The 26,748-nt window shown below is 35.6% G+C and overlaps 2 protein-coding genes across 2 annotated transcripts; one reads left to right on the top strand and one right to left on the bottom strand.

Moving 5' to 3' along the window:
- Positions 1 to 6,667: 6,667 nt before the first annotated feature.
- Positions 6,668 to 19,228, top strand: LOC127858548 (proteasome subunit alpha type-7-like). The gene is made up of 6 exons (XM_052395763.1): positions 6,668 to 6,833; positions 10,215 to 10,341; positions 10,775 to 10,899; positions 16,176 to 16,292; positions 16,787 to 16,969; positions 18,582 to 19,228. Exons 1-6 carry the CDS (start codon positions 6,732 to 6,734, stop codon positions 18,678 to 18,680), a joined length of 753 nt encoding a protein of 250 aa, XP_052251723.1. The 5' UTR covers positions 6,668 to 6,731; the 3' UTR covers positions 18,681 to 19,228.
- Positions 19,229 to 19,562: 334 nt separating this feature from the next.
- On the bottom strand, positions 19,563 to 22,257 carry LOC127857339 (protein real-time-like). The gene is made up of 4 exons (XM_052393741.1): positions 22,146 to 22,257; positions 21,152 to 21,345; positions 20,626 to 20,803; positions 19,563 to 20,330 (listed from the first exon to the last, which is right to left on the bottom strand). The coding sequence occupies exons 1-4, from the start codon at positions 22,255 to 22,257 to the stop codon at positions 19,837 to 19,839; spliced, it is 978 nt and encodes a 325-aa protein (XP_052249701.1). The 3' UTR covers positions 19,563 to 19,836.
- Between the last annotated feature and the right edge of the window lie 4,491 nt (positions 22,258 to 26,748).

Below are 26,748 nucleotides of genomic sequence, written 5' to 3'. Positions count from 1 at the left end.
TTCTATATTGCCTGCGTTTTCCCTTCTATTTCTATATTGCCTGCGTTTTCCGATATCTATATAGACTGCAACAATGTCTATATTGGCTGTGTTTTATGGCCCGATAATGCAGTCTGCAATTTGCAGCCATGTCCATATTGTCTGCGTTAAAAACAACAATTTTTTCAATCTATACATACATATACATACATACATTTTGTACATTTTATAATAACTATGTTAATACATTTTTTATTACTCATGTGTGCTCATAAAAACAAATTATTATGTCTTCATCTTGATACAGAAAATAATAAAACGTGTATAAATGTACTGCCATTTTAGCAATAAAAAAAGATAAGTTTTAACTTTGTATGGACCTTTACCACTTTCATACATATACTGTTAATTAAAACCTTATTGATACAATCATTCTCGAACTTCACACGTTTTTGCCTTCTATCTCTATATTGACCTTATCGCGATGACGTCACAAAAGGGGCAGTCCCTTAGCGACGGTGAAAACAATGCCCTAGGTACGATCGATTTACTACGCTGATTGAGCACCTCTGCTGATATTTCGTCAATTGCATTCCTATTCGGAAGTCGATAGGTAATTAAATGTCCTGTAATTGGTGTTTAAAATGTCTTTTGACTATTATGAAGGGTTAGATTGCACTTCGAAATCCGGATATGATCAGAAAATAAAACTAATTGGACTTAATGAATGTCCGTACAAATTGCAAGCTGGATGTTGGAAAAATGACCCGACCAAGTGGCCGATGATCGAGTACGGCGACATTCATGATTAACTTTCTCACTGAGACACCGGGTAAATTCGTTTATTCTGTAATAATGGCAGTATCCATGTAGATGTTGATGTAATGAGTATTGTCGTCCTTTTCAGGGTTCATTCATCTTCGAACATTATAATTATATTTCTACTATGTCAATTTATCATGCTAATGTGAAGCTGTAAAATACGTAGGGACATCTGGTACATGACTTACTGAAAGCCTTAGTTGTGTTCATTGTAATGAGTACGAGTGACAAATATTAAAATTAACACACATATATCTGTTTAAATATTTGTTTTTCAAACATTATTTACCCCCGTTGCTGTCAAACATAATTTCTTTTTTATGACGTCGATCGTTTATTGTCGTAACATTAAATCTTAATACGGAATGACGTCTTTTTTATTAACTGATACACGCTAAATACGTTACTTGTTTTTTTACGTAAATTTTATAATTATTAAATACTTTAATAAATTAATCGGGCTAGTATCTTTACGGTGTAAATTTCTGATAATCTAAATTGGACATGACTTTATATTTATCCCCACGCTTTTTGAAAAAAAGGTGGGGATATTGTGGTTATCTCCGCCGTCCGTCCGTCCGTCTGTCTGTCCGTCCGTCCTGGCCACTATCTCCTCCTACACTAAAAGCACTAGAACCTTGAAACTTACACACATGGTAGCTATGAGCATATGTGCGACCCTGCACTATTTGGAATTTTGATCTGACCCCTGGGTCAAGAGTTATAGCGGTTGGGGTGGGGCCGCGTCAGAAATTATCACTCATTTTTTTAGGTTATTTTACATTTACTTCTTTATTTCTACACCGATTCACTTCAAATTGATACTGGACCTCTCTTATAACAATACGGTCAATCTCAACCATGCATGGCCCCATTCCCAACCCTGGGGCGCCCCGCCCACATAGGCCACACCCACCAAAAATTTCCATTTACTATAATTTTTTCATTTCTACACGGATTCACTTCAAATTGATACTGAACTTTTGTTATGACATTAGGGTCAATCTCAACTATGCATGGCCCCAATCCCAACCCTGGGGTGCCCGCCCACATAGGCCACACCCACCAAAAAATTCCATTTACTATAATTTTTTCATTTCTACACGGATTCACTTCAAATTGATACTGAACTTCTCTTATGACATTAGGGTCAATCTCGACTATGCATGGCCCCATAACCAACCCTGGGGCCCCGCCCACATAGACCACACCCACCCACAATTGCCTTTACTATAATTTCTTCATTTCTACACCGATTCACTTCAAATTGATATTGAACTTCTCTTATGACTATACAGTCAATCTCAACTATGCATGGCCCCATTACCAACCCTGGGGCGCCCCGCCCACATAGACCACACCCACCCAAAATTGCCTTTTACTATAATTTCTTCATTTCAACACCGAAACACTTCAAATTGATACTGAACCTCTCTTATGACAATACAGTCAATCTCAACTATGCATGGCCCCATTACCAACCCTGGGGCCCCGCCCACATAGACCACACCCACCCAAAATTGCCTTTTACTATAATTTCTTCTTTTCTACACCGATTCACTTCAAATTGATACTGAACTTCTCTTATGACAATATGGTCAATCTCAACTATGCATGGCACAATTACCAACCCTGGGGCGCCCTGCCCACATATGTCACACCCACCCAAAATTGCCTTTTACTATAACTTCTTCATTTCTACACCAATTCACTTCTAATTGATGATGAACTTCTCTTATGACAATACGGTCAATCTCAGCTATGCATGGCCCCATTACCAACCCTGGGGCACACCTAGGTCAAACATTCGGCGTGGGGATACGCGTCGGCCTCTGCCGTGCCATTTCTAGTTGACCATATGTCACATATCTAATTTAAGCAACTGTTAAGTACATCGGCGTTAATTATTTATCCAAATGACTGCTTAATACTACCAGAAAGAGGAGACATGGTGGCATCTATCGTGTTAAATGCCAGTGTGGTTTATGGCACCTTTTTGTCAGTTAAGTTTGGACAATATTTGATCAAAACGAGATAATCGGATTATGCAAAACAAAGGGGCAATTAAACACCAGAATACAAAAGCTTACACGATTTTAAGACTGATGCAAACAATCAAATGAAAAGTATTGCATTTAATTTAATTAAATGTTTATTTAAGGTGTCAACGTGTTTTATAAAGCAACTGTACATGTATATTCAATTATTTCGGCATTAAAAATTTGGCTTAAATGACTGCTCAGTATGACAAGAGATGACATAGAGGTATCATAAATTGTATTTAATGACCACATGTGGTTTATGCAGAGCCCCAAGTATAGGTCCCCAGCTGGCTTTATGACACCGTGTTTTCTTTGTCTGGACAGTATCCGATCATAACGAGATAATCGGTTTGTGATGAAGAAAGGGGCATTCAAATACCTAACATGCGGAAACAAAAAGTGTCGAAATTGGTGTGAATTAAATAAAAACAAAAACATTTATCATGAGAATTTATTTAATATGTAACAAGGTAATAAGGTAACAAATATAGAGGTTCAAATCAGCTACTAGATCTATATATGTTGCATATATATTTAAAATTTATTGGTTGTTTGTTTTCATCCTTATTTGTGTTCGTTCATTTAATTAAATTTATTATGAAAGAATTTTTATTTCTGGGTATTTTTATTCTAAAAAATGGTCGCGAAGATGTGCCTTAACTTAAGAAAATTGCGAGCAGTGTTAAATATTTCAATGCAAATAAAATGGCGACAGCGCTTTTGTTTTCACCGTCGTCAAGGGGCATGTAACTCTAACTGATGCAAGTGCCCGGATGTTGCGATAAGGTCAATTGGCTGCGTATTCCTTCTATTTCAATATTGGCTGCGTTTGCCAACGATTTCTATATTTCTGCAACGATGTCTATATATTGGCAGCGTTGACTGCATTGAAAACAACAACACGTTTAATCTGTACATATACTATACATACATACATTTCATAAACAATAATGTTAAACAATCAAAACAAATTATTATGTCTTCTTCTTGATACAGACAATCTAAATGCGTGTATAATTATACTGCCATTTTAGCCATTAAAAAATGATAATTTACATCTTATAATGGTTTGGACCTTTACCACTTTCATACATATACTGTTAATTAAAACCTTCGATTTATTGATATGGTAATTCTCTGGAATTTCAACTGTTTTGCCTTAGAATTTTATATTGTCTGCGTATTCCTTCTATTTCTATATTGCCTGCGTTTTCCAACGATATCTATATCGACTGCAACTATGTCTATATTGGCTTCGTTTTAAGGCCTGATAACGCAGCCTGCAATTTGCAGTCTGCACTAAATGCCCCGTTTTATACAGAGCCCAAAACAATGCCCATAATAATACAGTCATGAAATTTATTCAATGATTGGGCATGAAACTGTTTGGGTACGAATATGGAAATGTCAAATTCACAGTTTTTACTTAACCTTACATTCATGCAGTTGATCCATTTAATGGCTGCTGTAAACAATAATAATAAACGCAGAACCAAACAATATTTTAATTTCAATTTAACACTTCGTACAAATTAAATTTGTTGTTGTTGTAATTGTTATTATTGTTGTTGTTGTCGTCGCCGTCGTTCCTAGTCGAAACGGTACAGAATGGCCAAAATCAGCGCGTAGTATGTTTTCTCGTTTTCTTAAAGGGCATGTTAATCATATTGCTGTCAATTAGTTTTTAGTTTGCCTAACAATGACTGAAGAGATCGACTCATTTATATGCATAGTGCAAACGTATCTCTCATAATAAAATATTATTTTCAAAATGGCATGCAACTGTTTTGTTTATATTGTAAATCTTCTACTTGTTCATTTCATTTAACATCATATTTCACAACTTTATTGCATTAAACAATGACCAATTTAACAACGCAAACAGTTTATAAAAAAGTCATGTTAGACCAGAAAATAATAACACACAGACACACATAAATAAATGCATATACAAGAGGAATAGGCGAACCTGACACCAATAATTAATCACAAACGAAACGCGTGTCGAAACGATTTTTATTTACCTATGAAGACAGAAAAATGAAAAAAAAAGAATGTCAAAACATGAATCGCGAATCGAATGTTACACACCTAAATTAAGTGTACTAGTGTTATAAATATCAAAAATCTTTTATAACGATAAGGGGATAGTTTTTAAGTTAATAATATACACAGAAATATTGCTCATCTATTAAAGATATTTAAGGCTATTTGGTTCTCGATGGATCTACACACAATTGTCCAACAAATAAGGTGTAAAAAGGATTGAACATTTAGTTCATTTACATTACAAAAAGCTTTACTGCAGACAGCCTCGGAAAACTGAAATATGACAACATTGAAGGTATTTACGAGTTACGTTGCTCCAGCATTTGAGGCTTCCAGATGACATGTCTTCCAGTTTTGTTCATGTAAGTGTATGTATTCTCAAGTGCATTTTTGTTGTGTCTCACTGCTTGCCATATTGCCAATTGGTTCATCGTCATAAATAACAAGAGTTATGCGGTCGAAAACAAATGTCCCCGCCCACCCCCCCCCCCCAAAAAAAAAAGAAGTATCAAGCCAATCGGTCGATTCGTTGACGAGTTATTGATCGGAAACTATTTTCACACTTAAAGTGACAGTGATCTTGACCTTTGACCGTGTGACCCAACTTTCAATAGGGTTCATGCATCTACTGTCCAAGGCCAATGCACATGGAATGTATCAAGCCAATCGGTGAATCAGTTGAGTTATTGATTGGAAACTATTTCACACTAAGTATGGCTCGATTGGTCATTGTCGGCTCGGGTACTATTTGCATGTACCCCGGGTACTCTTAAGTATACTTACATGTACGCCGGGTACCGTAAATATACTAAAAGGTACCCGGGAAATTTGACGCTAAATCGGTCATTGTCGGCTATTTTTTAAAATTAAATTATATTCACATTAATGTCAATTTTCTGTAAAATGGCCTCTATATTATCGAAACTCATACTCAAAAAGCATGTTGATGCAGTTTTTATTTAAAGAGGAGTTTGTTTAAGATAATCGGAAGCGCGTTTTACGACATCGGATTTTTTGCGGGAATACAACCCGGGTACAGTCTATATCGACAAGTTACGATTAAGTATATTTACCGTACCCGGGGTACATGTAAGTATACTTAAGAGTACCCGAGGTACATGTAAGTAGTACCCGAGCCGACAATGACCAATCGAGCCTTAGGCTCGTATGACAGTGGCATTGACCTTGACCTAGTGATCTTAATTTCAATGGGGACCATCTGTCCAACACCAATGCAAATGGGAAGGATCAAGCAAATCGGTCCCTCCGTTCATGAGTTATTCATCGGAAACAATTTTCACTCTAAGTATGACATTGACCTATTGACCCCAATTTCAACTGGGGTCATCTACTGGCAAATGCAAATACACATAGGAAGTATATCAAGCCTAATGGTCAATGCGTCCACAAGTTATTGATCGGATTTTTTTTCACTTTTAGTGTGACAGTGACCTTGACTTTTGACCTAGTGACCCAAATTTCAATAAGGATCATCTACTGGCAAAGACCAATGCACATGGGAAGTATCAAAGCAATTGGTCAATCCATTCACAAGTTATTGATCGGATACTGGTCTACCGACAGACAGTTAACCTGAAACAGTCGTAAATAATTGGACGATTTATCGTGCTACTGTTAGAAAATTATAAAACAATATAACACATTATATTTGTGTTGTTTTCAAATAATAAAACCAACAAGTAATGGCACATTGGTGTGAAAATTTGGATTCGTTTATCACTAACATTACAATTAACCGCATTGACCCACCCGGTTTGACCTGTGTGTCATATACATCCGATTTTTTTTTTATGTCTACATGCCGGGTAAACAAAAAAGATGTCTTCAAGATACGATCGTGCAATCACTGTTTTCTCTCCGGATGGACACCTTTTTCAAGTCGAATATGCACAAGAAGCAGTGAAAAAAGGATCTACAGCTGTAAAATTTTAATTTGGTTGTTTGTATTTAAAGAATTGTTGAGTGTTTGTAAATTTTGCAAGATCATGGTTTAGTGGGTGGGGAAATACATTTTCATGTGTTATTTTATGTCAGTAACTATCTTGTATGGGCGTTAGCACATTGTGTATGGCTCTTTTCAAGTTTTGCATACATGTTATGATCACATAATGTTCTCACGTGCTTCGCACTCTGGTGTATTGGGTCTGGGAAAATCGTGTGGTTTATTCTCAGCCAGTGTTGTTTATTTCACCCACAAAAAAGTGTTTTTCTCAGGCTTTTCTTTAATGATCTGTTCCATGCCACTGTGCTGAAGTGCCATTTTGTCATTTTAAAAGGCAAAAGTCACCAAACCTTTTTATCCATAAGATCACGTCGGCACATCCTTGAAAAAGTAAACCCAGCCAAATATTAGTTGCCATTTTTCAACTCTCAGCTTTATAACCCAAAGGGTTGCTGAGAGTTGCAATGCGCTGTCTAAGGTACAAAATTTGATCACCACTTCAAGGTCTAAGGAACACTGATGCTGCAAAAAACGTTTACCTGTCTAAAGCACAAACTCGTGCAAATGATACCATTTAAGCAAGAACAAATAGTTTTTAATTTACGCAGGGCTTGCGCTGTCATTCCCCATTTGAGCCATTTGCGAAAATATTGAGAATTTGGCGCAAGAAAATTCTGATTGCGAAAATGCTTAAATCTCGTTAAATTTCATTGAAAATATCCGCCATTTAAATTCTGACATGTTTTCTATATTTTTCTCTTTGTTCAGGGCTTTTTTTAAGCGGACGCCCGCTTGCCCGTGCCGCGTTAAAATCATGGCAGGCAAGTGATTTTCCAAAGTAGATAGTCTGCCTGGCAAGTCCGTTTCGTATTAGCATAATTGCGGTATTTTTTTTACTTTTCCCCTTGTATCTATTTATTTTCTTTTGGTTAATAATATTTTTTTATCAAGTACAAGTAAAACGAGATTTGATTGGTCGTCGCTTGCGATGTATAAGCCAATCTAAATGCTCAAAACAAGTTTTACTCGGCAGACGATTCAACATGGCGGACGGTAGCGTCCAGCCGATCTTTTTTATTTTTAATAAAAGTAACTCGAAACACTTAAAGGAACAAACCAAAATAACCGAAAAAGAAAGGAAGAGAAAATATGAAAATGAATCACGAAAGCGTAAACTGTGAATAACTTGTATGTTACATATTCACAGTTTAAAATAGTGAGAAACTTTTCATCAAAAACATCAACATGATTCTCAAACTCTGAACAATCATTTTCACAGTACTATTTTAAGCCCCCCCCCCTTTTAATCTATGCCATAACTGCTATAGATATAGTGACAAGTATACCGTTTTCAATTTTTAATAGTAATAAACTTTTCATATGTAGTGACTATTCAATGAAATAAAACTGTCCAGATTTTGTATTGTTGACAACTTTATATTATAAAAACGATTATTATTTAATTTTTGATACATTGAATATAGCTGAAATTTAATCTAGCAAAATAATGCATGTGAATCAATGCTTTAAAGATCAAATGAAAAAAAAATATTGACTTCAAAATAGGGCAACCAGATTATTGAAGCACACTTGGTAGCTGGCCAATCAACACAGAGTTCGCTCACACATATATTATGGGTCATTCATGCGCAGACACTGTATACTCGGAATACACAGTTGATAAATTGTCGTCTGCCAACAATATAGCAGCCGATGGCAAACATTGTATTTAAAGATAAACAAAGGAAAATTTAGCACAACAATAAATAATTTTAAGCAGAATTCTTTACACCTTTCTACCAACTAAAGATCTTAATTAAAGGATGATAATTAAATAATTAGTTGTATGTCGAATGTGTACACCTTTCTGCTGATTATGGTTTGAAATTAAAAGGTGAAATTTATCTAAGTTGTTTTTTACCCACAAATTATGCTATTGTAAAGCAATATGTCAACCAAATTGTATATTAATTAATATTTGCTAGGTTACTGGTTTTCATTTTCTGCAATCAAACGATATGCACTTGAATGTGCATAACGCATACAATTTTTCATCGGATACATTATTTTTCATCGATTATAATTTTCGAAGTTCTTTATAGAAGAAATAGAATGACGAATACACATGCGGTGATACGGACGATGTGGTTTATATCATTTGTATTCACCTGAAATTGCAATTAGAAAGACTATAACAAAGAACTATTAGTAAGGGCTCTGGGTGGGTTGGTGGGCTCTGCCTGTTGGGTTCCTGTGGCTTCGGTTCTAAGTCCCCCGGTCTAATTTTCAGGATTTAAAATTTGGAACAATCGACACCACTGTTAAATGTACATGTATAAAATAACTTGTGTTTGTACTTTGACAAGTACCATAATCATTATTTTTATATTGAAAACTGCGTGTTACATTATGATAATTGTGATATGCCCTTGTTGTCATTAATAGAAATATAAACAAGTTGATAGTATATATTATTATTTCAAAACCAAAAACGAAAACTGGTTCACTCAAAGAAATTTTGGGCCAGCGCTAGCCCTGTTTACTTTGTTATTCTTTTGTACGTTTTATCCACCATATTGAAAAAATGTTGTAATATTGCCAACTTAAAAAGTCGCTGTCTGTTAGGTGGCAGTACACCAATCTTTTGCACATCGTGATATGTGATCCAAAGTTGATAATGATGTCGAACAGATGTTGAATAGACTTTTAAATTTATCTTTGTCTTCTTAAAGTCATAACTGATAAAGCCCTGGTCTGAACAACAGATTCACACTAGCAAGGTTCTATTTGCTTAATCCACCACCTACAACAGGTCATGACTCATTCCTTTGTTGCTACCCTCTTGCCATCTAAACCACATTTTCTACATGCCATGTAAATTAACTTAATGGATTGGGAGTTTTAACTCAGTAAGTGAAGCAAATTAACCTAGCTGTGTGTATTTGCAATTAGTGGATGAGCATTCCCAATACCTGTACACATGGCATTCTCCTGGTTATCATTTACCGTAGGTTGGCAATTCCATGAATCCGCAAGTCCTTTGCTCAATGGCCCAGGTAATTCCAAGAATATCCAAATCCTTTGCTCAATGGTCCAATAGAATATCTTGTTCCATGGTTGATTTGTATATTGGTCCTTCTTTGAAATGAAACTTTTGCTCAGCAGTGAAATAATGTTTTTATTCTGAGGGAATGAAATAACCCAGGTTTGTCTCAAAATTTACTATGTTCTTTCTTCAAAGGTACATTAAACTTGCAATTTGAGTTTTCAAAAACAGACAAAGCAAAATTATTTAATTAGATTTTGTCATTTTTGCTTGTCTTTAAAATGTTTATATCAAGGTTCATATTGTTTTTCAGGTGGGTGTTCGTGGCAAGGACATTGTAGTTCTTGGTGTTGAGAAAAAGGCTGTTGCAAAACTACAGGAAGATCGTACTGTTCGCAAGATCGCTCTTTTAGATGATCATGTTGCACTGGCTTTTGCAGGTATAACATTGTCATCTGTATTGGGTGATCTTCTTTTGCAGTATATGATAATACCCATTTTAATTAGTTTACTCCTTAAAATAGAACAACAATTACAAGAAATGTTTAAATATTGCTTGAATTCAATGCTAGTACATATCTAGGAGAGACACAAACATTTGATTTATTATATTAAGGTTTGTTGTGGTGTTGGATGAGTCTTCTTTTAAGAAGAGGAAGTGAATGACATTAAATCTTAAATAAATATAATGTACGTCTTATACAGCAGAACTTAACTAATTCAGCTCTCCTCAGTGACATGTTTTACACATGTATGGTTTGCTTAATCTGTTTACTCGCTCAATTGTTCTGCTTAAGGCCTAAAAATGTTGATTGCAGTCACTGTTTAGAATTGTGAACCAGTCCGGTAGCAGTATTATGATTCTATCTGCAGGTCTGACTGCTGATGCTCGTATCTTAATAAACCGGGCCAGAATAGAATGTCAGAGCCATAAACTGACTGTGGAGGATCCTGTCACTATAGAGTACATCACAAGATACATCGCTCAGCTCAAACAGGTATTAACATAACTAACTGTGGTCACAATAAGCAGTTTTACTCAGCAACCCCAAATTGCTGTGTTATAACTGGAGATATTGAATATGTGTTAAACTTGTTATACCCCGACTAACGAAGTTTAGGGGGGTATATAGGAGTGAACTTGTCTGTCTGTAGGTCTGTCTGTCTGTCGTTCGGTTCGTATTAATGTCCACTCTCTAATTCAAGTTGTTTTCATCCAATATTCACCAAACTTGGTCAGATGTTGAATCTAGATGATGTCTAGGTCAAGTGCGAATATGGGTCATGCCGGGTTAAAAACTAGGTAACGGGGTCACTTAGTGCATTTTTAACATTGAGCATGGTGTCCGCTCTCTAATTCAAGTAGTTTTCTTCTCATCTTCACCAAACATGGTCACAAGTTGTATCTAGATGATGTCTAGGCCAAGTTCAAACATGGGTCATGGCATGTAAAAAAACTAGTTCACGGGGTCACATAGTGCGTTTTAAACATTGAGTATGGTGTCTGCTCTCTAATTCAAGTAGTTTTCATCCGATCTTCACCAAACTTGGTCAGAAGTTATATCTAGATGATGTCTAGGTCAAGTTTGAATATGAGTAATTTGGGGTCAAACTAGGTCACGGGGTCACTAAAGTGCGTTTTAAACATTCAGCATGTTGTCCGTTCTCTAATTCAAGTAGTTTTCATCAGATGATGTCTAGGTCAAGTTCGAATACGGGTCATGCCGGGTAAAAAACTAGGTCACGGGGTCACTTAGTGCGTTGCAAACATTGAGCATGGTGTCCGCTCTCTAATTCAAGTAGTTTTCTTCCAATCTTCACCAAACGTGGTCAGAAGTTGTATCTAGATGATGTCAAGGCCATGTTCGAAAATGTGTCATGGCATGTACAAAAACTAGGTCATGGGGTCACTTAGTGCGTTTAAAACATTGAGCATGGTGTCCACTCTCTAATTCAAGTAGTTTTCATCTGATCTTTACCAAACTTGGTCAGAAGTTGTATCTAGATGTCTAGGTCAAGTTTGAATATGGGTCATTCCGGGTCAAACTAGGTCACGGGGTCACTTAGTGCGTTTTACACATTCAGCATGTTGTCCGTTCTCTAATTCAAGTAGTTTTCATACAATATCTTCACCTAACTTGGTAAGAAGTTGTATCTAGACAATTTCTACGCCATGTTTAAACATGGGCAATGCCGGTTCAAAAACAAGGTCAAAGGTCACTTAGAGCGTTTTTAGCTCATCTATTTTTTGAAAAAGAAATATGAGCTATTGTCATCACCTTGGCGTCGGCGTCCGGTTAAGTTTTGGGTTTAGGTCCACTTTTCACATAAAGTATCAATGCTATTGCATTCAAACTTGGTACACTTACTAACTATTATGAGGGGACTGGGCAGGCAAAGTTGGATAACTCTGGCTTGCATTTTGACAGAATTATGTGCCCTTTTTATACTTAGAAAATTGAAAATTTTGGTTAAGTTTTGTGTCCATTTTATTTCTTAAGTATCAAAGCTATTGCTTTCATACTTGCAACACTTACTAACTATCATAAGGGGACTGTGCAGGCAAAAATATGTAACTCTGACTGACATTTTGACAGAATTATGTGCCCTTTTTATACTTAGAAAATTGAAAATTGGTTAAGTTTTGAGTTAAGGTCCACTTTTTTCCTAAAGTATCAAAGCTATTGCTTTCATACTTGCAACACATACTAACTATCTTAAGGGGACTGTGCAGGCAAAGTTATGTAACTCTGACTGGCATTTTGACGGAATTATGGGCCCTTTATACTTGAAAATTTGGTTAAGTTTTGTGTTTTGGTCCACTTTACCCCTAAAGTATCATAGATATTGCTTTCATACTTGCATCACTTGTAAACTATCATAAGGGGAAAGTAAAGGACAAGTTGCATAACTCTGGTTGTCATTTTTACGGAATTATGGCCCTTTTTTGACTTAATAACTTTGAATATATGGTTACATTTTGTGTTTAGATCCACTTTACTTCTAAAGTGTCAAGGCTATTGCTTTTAAACTTCAAATACTTTTATGCTATCATGAGGGTACTGTACCTGGCAAGTTGAAATTTACCTTGACCTTTGAATGACCTTGACTGTCAAGGTCAAATTATTAAATTTTGCTAAAATTGCCATAACTTCTTTATTTATGATTAGATTCATTTGATACTTTGACAAAACAACTCTTACCTGACATACCACAATAGACTCCACCCAAACCATCCCCCCCCCCGAATCCCCCCTCAATCCCCCCCCCCCCCATTATTATTTTTTTTTATTACAAACAGCCCTTGTTTAAATTAAAGATCATCTAATAAATGTACACCACACCCTCACACTATACCCCCCCCCCCCCTCACCCCAAAAAAATAATTTCATAGATACATTGATCATGACTCGCAAATGACCCCTATTGATTTTCAGGTCACTAGGTCAAAGGTCAAGGTCACGATGACCCGAAATAGTAAAATGGTTTCTGGATGATTACTCAAGAACGTTTATGCCTAGGATCATGAAACTTCATAGATACATTGATCATGACTCCCAGATAACCCCAATAGATTTTCAGGTCACTAGGTCAAAGGTCAAGGTCACGGTGACCCAAAGTAGTAAAATGGTTTCCGGATGATAACTCAAGAATGTTTATGCCTAGGATCATGAAACTTCAAAGATACATTGATCATGACTCGCAGATAACCCCTATTGATTTTCAGATCACTAGGCAAAAGGTCAAGGTCACGCTTAGGTCTAGGATCATGAAACTTCATAGGTAAATTGATCATAACTTGTAGATGACCCCTATTGATTTTCAGGTCGCTAGGTCAAAGGTCAAGGTCATGACTCGAAATAGTAAAATGGTTTCCGGATGATAACTCAAGAACACTTAGGCCTAGGATCATGATACTTCATAGGTACATTGATTATGACTCTAAGATGACCCCTTTTGATTTTCAGGTCACTAGGTCAAAGGTCAAAGTCATGGTGACCTGAAATAGTTAAATGGTTTCTGGATGATAACTCATGAACGCTAATGCCTAGGATCATGAAACTTCATAGGTACAATGATCATGACTCGCAGATGACCCCTACTGATTTTCAGGTCACTAGGTTAAAGGTCAAGGTCACGGTGACCTGAAATAGTAAAATGGTTTCTGGATGATCACTCAAGAACGCTTATGCCTAGGTTCATGAAACTTCATAGGTATATTAATCATGACTCGCAGATGACCCCTATTGATTATCAGGTCACTAGGTCAAAGGTCAAGGTCACAGTTCCAAAAAACGTATTCACACAATGGCTGTCAAGGTCACGGTGACTCAACTTAGAAAAATGGTTTCCGAATGATAACTCAAGAATGCTTACGCCTAGGATCATGAAATTTCATAGGTACATTGATCATGACTGGCAGATGAAATAATGATGAAACTTGACCAGGATGTTTGTCTGGACAATATCTAGGTCAAATTTGACATTTGGTAAAGATTGAATGAACCGCCTCCTCTCAGGTGAGCGAACTAGGGCCATCTTGGCCCTCTTGTTTTTCTTAGGATACTTCTCTTTTAGTTTTGTTTATTCCTGTCTCCTTTCCCTTTTCTTCTTTTAAGATAATCGTATAACTATCAAAAACAAGTAAGTGCGTATTTTACGCGCACAGAAAGTCAGTATGTTTTTCTGCTTAAGTCACAAACATAGCGTGTCTTTTGATTTTTTTTTCTAAATTATTTTTCCATTCCTTAATTAACTTATCTTCTCCCCTTTTTCAATCTCTACAAAAATTTATAGCATCATCTCAACAATTTATTTTCTGGTAACGATATGAAGCATAAAAACATGGATGTTAACATATTGTTGTTAGTAACCTGAATTACTTATGTGTGCATTTAAAGTGAATGTAAACAATACTCAAGTATATATGTAACTGATGAACTATGTTATATTTGTTAATATGTAGAATTATGATGTTATTGAGATGTATGTTAAAAAAAAAATAAAAAAAATAAAAAAGATTGGAGCCTTAAAGGGAAAGAGTAGCCATGTTACCATAAATCGTCCCTTGATGTGAAGAGTAATTGCCCATGAGTCAATTTGCTTGTGCCTAAGTATTCAAGATACTTAAATACAACTTTAAAGATTGATGGAGGACAGTAAGAGAAAGTTCAGATTAGCAGATACCTTATTTCTTATCAGTATTTTTTGGAGTTGTTGTTTAATTTTTGTATGGACTGCACTGGCTTATCTTGGACTTCACTTAACACAAATACATAAGCCCTGTTTTCCCAGAGCTGGGCTAATATCTTGGTAGGGATGACTGTGATCAATGGGAAACATAGGGCAACCTGATTTAGCCAGCTGGTAACCCAGCAGGGCAAGTGGCTTTTAGCAGATATTTATTCTCCTAATATTAAGTTTAAGTTTAAACGATGTTTGTGTTGGTTTTTATTCTTGTACATTATTGAAGCTGAAACATTTCCAGTAAATTATGTGTCTTGTAAATACTGACATGTGTCAGCCTATTTTACTTTCAGTTATTTTATTTTTTATGCTCCCCCAAAATTTATTTTGGGGGGAGCATATAGTCGCCCCTTCATCTGTCCGTCCGTGTGTCCATCCGTGCAAATTTTTTGCCTGGGCTATTTCTCAGCAACTAATGACCGGAATTCAATGAAACTTTATGGGAAGCTTCACTACCAAGAGGAGATGTGCATATTATCAGCGGGTTCTGGTGGGATGATTTTTCACAGAGTTATGGCCCTTTGAAATTTTCAATAAAAAAATTCTTGTCCCCTCCCAACTGCAGGGCTCAACATTAACCTAAAAACCAAACTTGCCCTACCGGGCAAGTACTTAAAAAATTTACTTGCCCTTAACGTAAAGTCACTTGCCCAAACATGAAATATCACATAAGCTGTAAACCTCATATTTTTTAATAAAAATCAAAATGATACACCACAAAACCTTTTTAATTTTTGCGCATTTGACAAAATGATTACAGCAATTAAAGTCCAATTAAAGTCTTAATTTAATGCTTTTTGTTCTTTTTTGCCCTTGCCTGAGCGGACAACTAGATTATAAAATAACTTGCCCGGACCCAACTTTTACTTGCCAGGGGCAATAGGACAACTGTTAATGTTGAGCCCTGCCAACTACTATGCCCTCAAGACGTTTCCTTCTATCTGAATATATAGTGCAATATTGTGACAAAAAAAAACTTTGGGGAGCATCACCGGTCTCCGATGGTTTCTTGTCATTTCTTTTACAGAAATACACGCAGAGTAACGGTAGACGTCCATTTGGTCTCTCAGCACTGATTATAGGCTATGATGATGGACCACATTTGTACCAGACTGACCCCTCAGGGACCTACCATGAATGGAAGGTAACTGTAGGCTAACATACACTAATTTAATACTCTGTCAAGAATGCAAAATATCCAGAATACTGGTACTGCTGATTAACTACTTGTTTTTTGCTTGCTGTTTACTTTGCAAATTTTAGTCTGCAAATTAAGTTTTTGTCACACATATTGGAAAGATATGCTGTATTTAAATTCAAACTTGAGAAATTGTAGTTTTTTGCTTAGATTAAAGTAAAAATGATCAGCTGCTGCATTAACATTCACAAACTACCCTGACTTATACAGTATTAATTATGGATTTTAATATCTTAATGGTGTTAACATGTAATATAATTGTAGAATGAGACATTCTTGTTATTCTGATAGTAAAAGAGTATTTTAATATGCTATGGCTATATAAGATAACAAGAAATGTTGAAATAATCATGCCTGTTAGATATAAGTCATTGCTATAGGTTATCAAACAGACTGATGGAAATATTGAATGTTTTAACAATCCAACCTTTTATCTTCAGGCCAATGCTATTGGTCGAAGTGCAAAGACTGTTAGGGAATTCCTGGAGAAGCACTACACAGATGAGCTAGCCGCTGATGACAAGGAGTGTATTAAACTGGCCTTGAAAGCCTTGCTGGAGGTCGTCCAAACTGGAGGCAAAAATGTGGAGCTCTCCATCATGAAACGTGGCCAGCCTTTGACGGTATTTGTGACAGTTTATTTCGTTTTATAGTTTTGGTAGATTTTTTTGCTAGTGGAGCAGAAACACATGTATCAATATTTCGTCAACTTAGTGTGTCATGAAAAGTAAGAGTTGCAAAGCAACTATTTCATAGAATGGCTCCTGAACATCTAAAATTATGTCAGTGGTTCAACTGATACTTGCATATTGTGATTAAGGCCTTTTTGAGGAAGTTAAAATTGTACTCATAGCACATCTGCTGGTGCTTTTTTCACTTTCACAGTTTTACTTGCTCTTTGAATAGCTTTAAAAAGTAAGCAACAGCAACCACACTTAATTGTAAAAAAATAACAATGATATGAAACAAAACAATATTTTGCATTAAATATAATATGAAATTAAAAAGCTGTTGAAGTATTTGATGATAGTTTTGCTGCTAGCAAATACATCTGTGTCATACATGTCAGAATTTTTTAGGTACAAATCAGGACATTTCATAAAAATTTTCGGGACATTTGACGAAAAAGCAGGACACCTAAAACGATCTATCATGCCACCTTTACTGTAGTCAGTAATCAGTATATTTCTTTCAAAACCTCAGAATGTCTGGCCAATATTGACGATAAATGTGTCTAAGAATTTCATGAACACGGACTTTCTCCATTTTCCGGAAGTAAACACACATATGCACTATGCGGATGTCACCATAACGTGAAATGTGGGGCATGCCTCTATTTAACATTGTTGGCGCATCAAGCACTGTTTTTATTCATGCAATCATCAATTAAGTCTAAACTTAGATTGATGCAATATGTACAAACTTTTTTCTGAAAATCAGTTGTAAAACGAAAGTAAATTTATGTGAAACATCAATGTGTATCGGTCAGCATGCTATTTATTTTATTTAAAAAAATTGGTGTTTTGACTGGTTTTTTAGCCTCATGTTGTAAAATATACAAAATACTGCATCATAGTATCTTTGGAGTTGTTTGGGCTATGAAATACAAAAGGAGTCTGCTTTATATTCACTACAATGCATCTATCACTAGCAATTATAGCGAGCCCTATCATAAAAACACCATGGTGTGAATGCCCGATAAAATCAATAATTTGCCGATAGATCGCTGATAAGGTGTCAAAAACAACACTTGTGCTCTCGACTTGTAGAAATGGTTTGTTAATAGGGGGCAATAAAGGGATAAGCGATGGTAATTATAAGCCAGAGAGAGCTTAAAAAGAGAATGTTATTGTGAACTTATAGAACGTATGTCGTTCTTTACGAATGTCTGGACAAATTGTGTCACATCGGGACGCTGGGATAAACACTTCAAAGGCAGGACTGTCCCGCCAAGATAGGGACGTCTGGCATGTATGAATTCTGTGTATATTGGTTAATATTTGTCAGTCTGTAAAATAATGGAATCATCTCAAATGTCAAGCTTAATTTGGGAAATGTCTTTCCCTTTTTCAGTGTTGTTGATAATTGTTTCCCATAATAGAAGGCCAGGCCCTTTCCCCAAATCAAGGGAAAAAGCCCTGTATGTCTTAAGTATATAGACACACAGTATCTTGGCAATGTTTGATAATGAGCAAAATCACCAAAAGTTTGAAATTGTTTTCTCTGCTGCTTCAGTTGATAGAAGCAGATGAAATTGACAAATACCTGGCAGAGATAGAGAAGGAGAAAGAGGAGGAGGCAGAAAAGAAGAAGTCCAAAAAGACCACATCTTAGACTGCACTTCTTTTGTTGTAGTGTGGTAAAATAGGACAGTTATGAGTTCCACAGGGGTAGTAAAGAAGGATGGACCTCTTTATGCTTATTTAATTCTCATTAGATTTTTGAATTGAATTATTGATCCAATTATTAAAAATTCGAGTTAAATTAGCTCATTTTGAAACACTCTTCATTACTTGGTAGACTGTTCTACTTTTAAAGACACCAGAGAAATAGAAACATCAACTTTGACGTCATGAAAACAAACAGAAATTGTTATTTTTGCTTCAATATTTTGTTTGTGAAAGTGCTATAAAGAATTAGAGTATTTGTTCAATTTATATATTACTGTATTAATTATTCATAATGGTATACATATAACTGAATTTGAAGACCCAGTTGTTCATTTCTGGAACTACAGTGTAGTGCTAAAAGAGTTCTATGTCCTTTTCAATTGATGATGTGCATCCCTACATCATGTCATTAAATATGACTTCAAAAGTATTTGTTGTATCGTTTATGCTTATTGAATATGTGAAAAATAATTAAATTACTTTAGATCATAAGTTGTTTTGTCAATAAATGTGGTGTTTGTTGTGTAGCTAATTAGTCTACCTAGATTTACACAACCATTAGTCTAGCTAAAATTTACACACCAATTATTCTAGCTAGATTTTACATTGGCCGTCTTGTTTATTTGGTGGGGAGGGGAGGGGGGGTAAACTACAGGTTATGTTCTGTTTCCAGTTAGATAGGCTACATGTATGCAACAAAATGATACATAGTTATAGTAAATTAACAAAATACACGCCTATGACTTATATAAGATGAAATAAATGTATGTGTGCATGTCTCGCTAAACACATATATTCCAGTTACAAAAAAATGTTGACACAGATATTGGACACATTTCATTTATTCTAAATTCAAAAGCTTTATTGAAAACAAATAATAATAATGTGTGATACTTGTGAACAGTATAATATAAATATAAGTGTGCAAAATAACTTCTAAACAGCATAGAGGTTAACACCTTCTGAACAGTTGTTTAATAAATAACATTTTATTATTTCAGATAGTACATAATTTTTTAACAAATTAAACATTGTTCGCAAGTTCATCACAGTGAGTACCTATTTATAGAACAATATATCACAGTGTTATCTAGTGTCCGTTAGTGATATTTCATACCGCAAGCTTTAAACTTGCCGCGAAGCAAAACTTCATCTAATACATTCTTGTGCGGCAAGTGGAAAGTCCTATCAAAGGAGTCTTCATAATCAGCCAGAGTGATATTGTCGACATATTTCTGCACATAGCTTGCGCATCCTCTTGGGTCGTGCATGTCGCCATGGTTATATTTCCAAAATGTTTTTTGGGCTTTTGGATATTGGCTGTTTAGGTTGAGATTGATCTCATTGAACAACCATTCTCGTAACTCGCAAGGAAAGAGATTATGGAACTTTTCTTGAAGCCGGGGTTTATCTCGATACAGATGAATTTTGCTTCTCGTGTTTTGGTCAATGAATCGTCGCATGGCATGCCAGACTGTGTGGAAAAACAAACCCGGGTTGACGACTAGAAGGGCTTCAAGCAGTTCTGGGTAATGCTTAGAAACCACCTTCTCTATGGCAACGGCAATCTTTTGACTGGAGAAGAATTTGAAACCTGAAAAACAAGAATGCATATTTTATATGAGATGAAGTACGAGTATAAAGTTTGCATTTTTAAATGAAATACTTTGGCTATGGATTCGAAACTGTGCATTAAGTTTTGAAGAAATGCCCATGTTTAGACGCAACTTCACTAATTATTACCAGTACATCCCTTTTGATAAGAACAGAAACTTTTGCAGTATTATTCATATATGTGAATTTACCTTAAAAAAGAAAATACAAAACAAAATCAGGCGTATTTTTTTCAATTAAAGAAGAAATGCAAATTGTACCAAAACTAGTGTTACCTTGAAGGTCCAGTACCCAGACGTAACCGCAAGATTCTTGGTCGGAGCTCTTGGCCGCGTTCTCTAGTAGCGCTATGACGTGTTGAACAGCGCCATCTACAGTTTGTTCCGTCGTGGAGCACTGAGCAAAGCACATGTACAGAACAGGGCGGCCATCTTTATCAAACCCAACCTGTCTCTGCAACATAAACGTCATACCAGGTGAATATGTCTGAAACTTTCAGTCCTCCGGTGTTTATTTCAGTGAAAGCAATCTTGTATAAGAACTCAATAAATTAAGCCATTGTGTAACCATTGGGCAGAAAATCGACGAAAATGTACTTGTTAGTGGATCTTCTGAACTACAAATTCCGACTTACAAGTATACTCTTTGAAGATATGCATGTAGTAAAACATCTGAGCTGCTGAATCAATCGAGAATTCATAGTTCTTTTTATGTGTGCAATGCTGCAGCGAATTTATATACAAAAAAGTCGCATAAAATTCGTGCTTTGCAACTTATTTAATGGAATAGATATGCGCGTACCATGGAATGACATCCCGGCGTCTCTCTGCACCGATGGCAGATAACGTGCTGGGGTTTGTACTCTCGTCTCCACTGCAGCGTGTCCCGAAGTCTCGCCGCGGCAGACGACAAATCCCAATCACAGGCCACAAGAAATCGACGAAGGCTGTTATTAGACAATTTAATAGTTTTATACCGGTATCCTCCAAGTTTTGCTAACGGTTATAAATGATCGATTTTTGGCGATGAGTTTTCCGATCATCTACAATTATTTCTTCATAAAACGGCATACACTATTTAAGATAAAAGGCATTCTGAATTTTTGCTATAAAAACGTTAAGTCAGGGAGAGCTCCGTTATGTGATCGTATTGGTTGAGCATTATGCCATTATTGCAAAATTCAGTGTGGAGCCGTAGGCGAAAAAAAAAACGTAACAAATAGCAGACTTTAGTTTAAATGTGTAATACTTGTTAACGCTGGCGTGTTTGAAATCAATTTCCGTTCTTTGCATAATTATGAAAAAACTACCAGACTATTTTAATATTTAAAATAATTAATAAAAAGTTGTCTTTTTTATTCTGAACAACGGCCAGAAAAAAATTAAATGCGTGAGTAATACGCATGTATTGATATTCCTGTGTATTATTTCTATATGGTGTACATGAGCATTTCACATTGAAACTGTTAAAATTAACATGAAATACTTTATACACTTTCTGGAAAAGCCAATAAAATAAAATAGTGTACAATATTTTTACGTAACTTTACCTGTTTTCGCAATATATTTTTAAATAATTCACAGTTTATATAATTAAGTTCACCAAATCAGCAACACTGTGTCTTATATGAAACGATTTAATACATCCGATTATATTTTTGACTTATCTATCATTTTAAGTATTCACCCTTACTTGCTATTTATGCAATTTATGACTGGTATTTAAATCTTGTTATTTGTTCCGAGTGAAATGCCCTATCTACTGTTTCCAAAATGTATTGTATTCAATAACTTACGTGTGGTTATTGAGAAATCCCATGTCCTCGGAGTCGAAGCCGCCCTTATCCAGACTGTGAAACAAGTCACGTATCCTTTCTTCCTCACTGAACGCTTCCCAATGCGTCTCATTCGGTGCCATAATATGCCTCACGTCTTAATAGTCGTTAATATATTTCATTAACTTTTTTAAGTATTTGTAGCAGAACTGATTTTTACTGTCAACTGTTCTTATAATACATTCCGATATTGTTCTCCTTCTAATTTGATATTAAAGATGTTCAAGTATGCTTAAAGGTATGCACTTATAGCCACAGCATATAATTATATATTGTTTATTTGGTTCTCGGAAAAGACTTCACATTAAATTCTGTCATTTAAGAACTCTTAAACTCCCTTAAATACCTCCGTTTTAATTGTGACAACTTTAAATACCCCGCGGTTAGCTGAATATGTATGCAATACCTGTTGTGTCATGCTTAATAAACTATAAGCCTGTTTATCACTAACACCATATAGTGTATTGGAAACCAATCAACACTTGATGGATGGAAAATAGTCCCGCCATTGTATTGATAATTCAGATTTGCAAAGACCCTATTGAATTCTGATTTCTTGCCATTATGACACCAGCAATACCTAATTGATTGTTGTGATGTATCTGTCATGGTAACAATTGTAAAATTAATGAACATTATGTCACCATAGATCTGCGTGTTTGTCACATGCCATTAATAAGTGATTATTTGAAGATGTTCCAGTTGTAAATAATAAATACCCGATAACTGCATCCATTACAATTTACAAATGTTATAAACATGATAAATGTTGCTGTTTATTTTAAAGTATTATTAAAAAATATAATGCAACTTCACTTAAGATATATCTTCTCTTGTATATTTAACAATTGATCTAATATTAGAACCGCACACTTGATAACATTATTGTCCGGGACACTCATTAATAAGCTCTCCAAGCGCTCGTTTACAAAAATCCTTAATTAGTTAAATAAATTATGTTATCAAATGACAAGTAGTGTAACATCCAATATGCAACAACAACACTACGTATTATTAGCGTGCACAGAAATTAACATTACGTTTTTCCAAATTAATTAACCATATGTGACGCAACATGTTAACAACAACAGGCCCGTAGCCAGAGTTTTGAAAAGGGGGGTGCGAATTTTCCCATCAAAAGTGGCGAAGGGGATAGGTGCGGGAGGATGTGTCCCCCTCCTGCAATCGTTTGGTTTGGAGATCCCCCCTAGAAAATTTTGAAAATGAAACGTAAAATCTTGCATTCTGGTGACTATTTAACTGTATTTAAGACTGAAGTTATAGAGCATTTTTTATATGAAATTTCACTTTCATTGACCTTACTCAGTGAGTGATCGACATGAGTATAATATAACATACATGTATTCCCCACGACCGTTTTTCAATAACCACCTCTTTCGATCAGTCACGGAAATAAATTATTTTGTACGGTGTTTAACACGACACTAGTATGCGCGCACACACTTTGTTTACATATGCAACAACCAATGTAAAACCAACAATAAGAACGGTATAAAATATAATCATTTATTGGAATCTTGATAAATTTGGTGTATTTTACCATTCTAAAATTCTACCATTAATAACTCGAGCAAATTAAAAGGAAATATTTGACTTTTTTCAGATCAATCGTTTGTCTGCTACTATGGATAGTACCAGCTAGAGGCCTATTATTGCTCTGAACGTGCTAATAGTATACTGTACAACAAACACTGATTAGCAAAACTTGGTCTTCTCTAATCTGCATCAATACTAAACAGAAATCAAAATGGTATGGCTGGTTACTTTTATGTTTTAAAACTATTTTTAACAAATAAGTTATCTTTTTCTAAACGAATTTCAGAAACATATAACAATTAATGCTAAAACAAGACCTTATTACCACAAACTTCTGGCCCTACGGTCTCAAAGTCATTAAAAATGTATACCAGTACGTTGAAGAAAAAAGATGGACGTATTTGGCCATTATGCTAAAGTTCCTTCAACGTTAACGTCCACCTGATCATATATGTTATAACGTTTTAAATTCATTATAACAACTGTTTCAGAGTAGGACATATTTCATAGAGTCAAGTTTGACATAATTAAAACATTGTGGAAAGTTCTGTTCTTGGAGCAGAACAGATCCCATTAAGTGATGGTAAACTACAAAAAAGCAAAAAAAGTTTTCTTGCATAAAACAAGAAAATTATACTGTCTTGAGCATAGCTGATATTTTTTGTTGGAAAAAAATTGTTGTCGTACTGTACGGTGATAAAACAAAAAGACAATGCAGTCGGTTGAAAATTCTGTGCACAATGTGTAATTGTTATAAATCGTGGTATAATGCCAAATTATTAACCAGTGACTCATTAGTCTTCGGCAATAGTCGACAGGATGTCCTTTGATTTCAGTCATTTTTGGTGGCATAACATTCCGTTAATACTCATCTAAAATGTACTTTCTTTTTTATAAGATTATTTATTCAAGTTAATCAAATTGGATTCCAGCCATTTAGATGATTGTGGAAAAAGGTTATTGGACTTGGATTTCAACCCGCAATAAGTAGGCTTCACATTACGTTATGATATTATTACCGTTACAGCTTTAACAGAAATTAGTGGGTGCGAACGCACCCCCCCCTCCCACCCCCCCCCCCTCCCACCCCCCCCCCCCCTGGCTACGGATATGAACAAATTGAATACATTAAGTCAATGATGCTATTTGAAATTTTGAAAAAAAAACCTATGAAATACTCATTGGTGTGCCATGTGCCCGTTTGGGCACGCATTCGGCATTATTTGGTATATTCTACATTTAAACTCATGCGGTCCATGAATGCCCATGATACTTCTGACCGCGTTAACGAATTTGGAGCTGACATTTTCATTAATAACTTTCTGGAAAATAAATGTTCTCTCCAATTTACCAAAATATTTTTCAAAGTCCACGAAGGCGCAATATAATTTATTTTTTATGTCCCCCACTATAGTAGTGGGGGACATATTGTTTTTGCCCTGTCTGTTGGTCTGTTGGTCTGTCTGTTGGTCTGTCTGTTGGTCTGTCTGTTGGTCTGTCTGTTTGCGCCAACTTTAACATTTTGCAATAACTTTTGCTATATTAAAGATAGCAACTTCATATTTGGCATGCATGTGTATCTCATGAAGCTGCACATTTTGAAAGGTGAAAGGTCAAGGTCATCCTTCAAGGTCAGAGGTCAAATATATATGGCCAAAATCGCTCATTTTATGAATACTTTTGCAATATTGAAGATAGCAACTTGATATTTGGCATGCATGTGTATCTCATGGAGCTGCACATTTTGAGTGGTGAAAGGTTAAGGTCAAGGTCATCCTTCAAGGTCAGAGGTCAAATATATGTGGCCCAAATCGCTTATTTTATAAATACTTTTGCAATATTGAAGATAGCAACTTGATAATTGGCATGCATGTGCATCTTATGGAGCTGCACATTTTGAGTGGTGAAAGGTCAAGGTCATCCTTCAAGGTCAGAGGTCAAATATATGTGGCCCAAATCGCTTATTTTATGAATACTTTTGCAATATTGAATATAGCAACTTGATATTTGACATGCATGTGTATCTCATGGAGCTGCACATTTTGAGTGGTGAAAGGTCAAGGTCATCCTTCACAAGGTCAAGGCCATCCTTCAAAGTCAAACGTCATATAGGGGGACATTGTGTTTCACAAACGCATCTTGTTGACTTAGTGTTTTTGTAATTATAGAATGCAGAACGAAGATACAATTTATTGTTGATTTACACTTTTGGAAACCAAATTGTTTTTTATGATAGTTTCATGTTTTTCGGACCATTCCGTCAAACGATTTAAAAGTACAGTTGAATATATTTTTGGAAGGATATTAATTAAAGTGATTCCTCTGTAATTCTTTTCATTTTTCTTTTCTTCTATGTTTCCGCCTTTGAAGATAGGTACAATAATGCCCTCTCCCCATGACTCCGGGTATTCCCGGATTGTCGAATGTCTACTAAATAACTTAAGCATAATAACGGCGCTAGTTCGCTGATTCGCGCATTTGTAAATATGTAAATATCTGCACATAGATTATCAATGCCACCATTTCTGTTGTTGTTTTGTGAACGTATTGCTTTAATGATTTCCTCTAGGCTAAATTCTCTAACTTATTCGATATATTGGGTGTTTAGGATGTGTTCGGGTAAAGCATTTTCGGGGGTTTCTTCAGTTGAGTAAAGGTTCTTAAATTGCTCGTACAGGCTAGACGTACTTAAATAATTCGCTTTGTTTTGTACTTTTTTGTACTGTTTATTTACTTTTTTTCCATAACTCTTTAGGGTTCGATTTACTCAATTTTGAAAGATGTTGCTTTTCGTAGGTCTTAAATTTACACTTTGCTGCGCTTTTAAGAATGCCTGTCTTTGACCTGCATTGGTTTTATCCTTCAGAAATATGTCGAGGTTTTTTAAATTCCGATCTTGCTAAACGGCATTCTTGGTTAAACCAGGTTTTTTTTGTTATCATTAGACGAATGTCTCTTATGAGAAGAGGTGTACTTTCCCCTAATACTTGGCCAGCACCTGTTTCCA

This window comes from Dreissena polymorpha, chromosome 14 (assembly GCF_020536995.1).
Source record: "Dreissena polymorpha isolate Duluth1 chromosome 14, UMN_Dpol_1.0, whole genome shotgun sequence".
NCBI lineage: Eukaryota > Metazoa > Mollusca > Bivalvia > Myida > Dreissenidae > Dreissena > Dreissena polymorpha.
The sequence above is the reverse complement of the archived record's forward strand: the minus strand, read 5'-3'. Positions and strand labels throughout refer to the sequence as shown.

Excerpts from the sequence above, each read along its gene's own strand:
- LOC127857339 (XM_052393741.1), bottom strand. The coding sequence starts at position 22,257 with ATGAGACGCATTGGGAAGCGTTCAGTGAGGAAGAAAGGATACGTGACT. Across the intron at positions 21,346-22,145 it reads GGATTTCTCAATAACCACAC|CAAAACTTGGAGGATACCGG; the intron begins GTAAGTTATTGA and ends TATAACCGTTAG. Across the intron at positions 20,331-20,625 it reads CTGGGTACTGGACCTTCAAG|GTTTCAAATTCTTCTCCAGT; the intron begins GTAACACTAGTT and ends CTTGTTTTTCAG.
- LOC127858548 (XM_052395763.1), top strand. The coding sequence starts at position 6,732 with ATGTCTTCAAGATACGATCGTGCAATCACTGTTTTCTCTCCGGATGGA. Across the intron at positions 16,293-16,786 it reads GGACCTACCATGAATGGAAG|GCCAATGCTATTGGTCGAAG; the intron begins GTAACTGTAGGC and ends TTTTATCTTCAG. Across the intron at positions 16,970-18,581 it reads AACGTGGCCAGCCTTTGACG|TTGATAGAAGCAGATGAAAT; the intron begins GTATTTGTGACA and ends CTGCTGCTTCAG.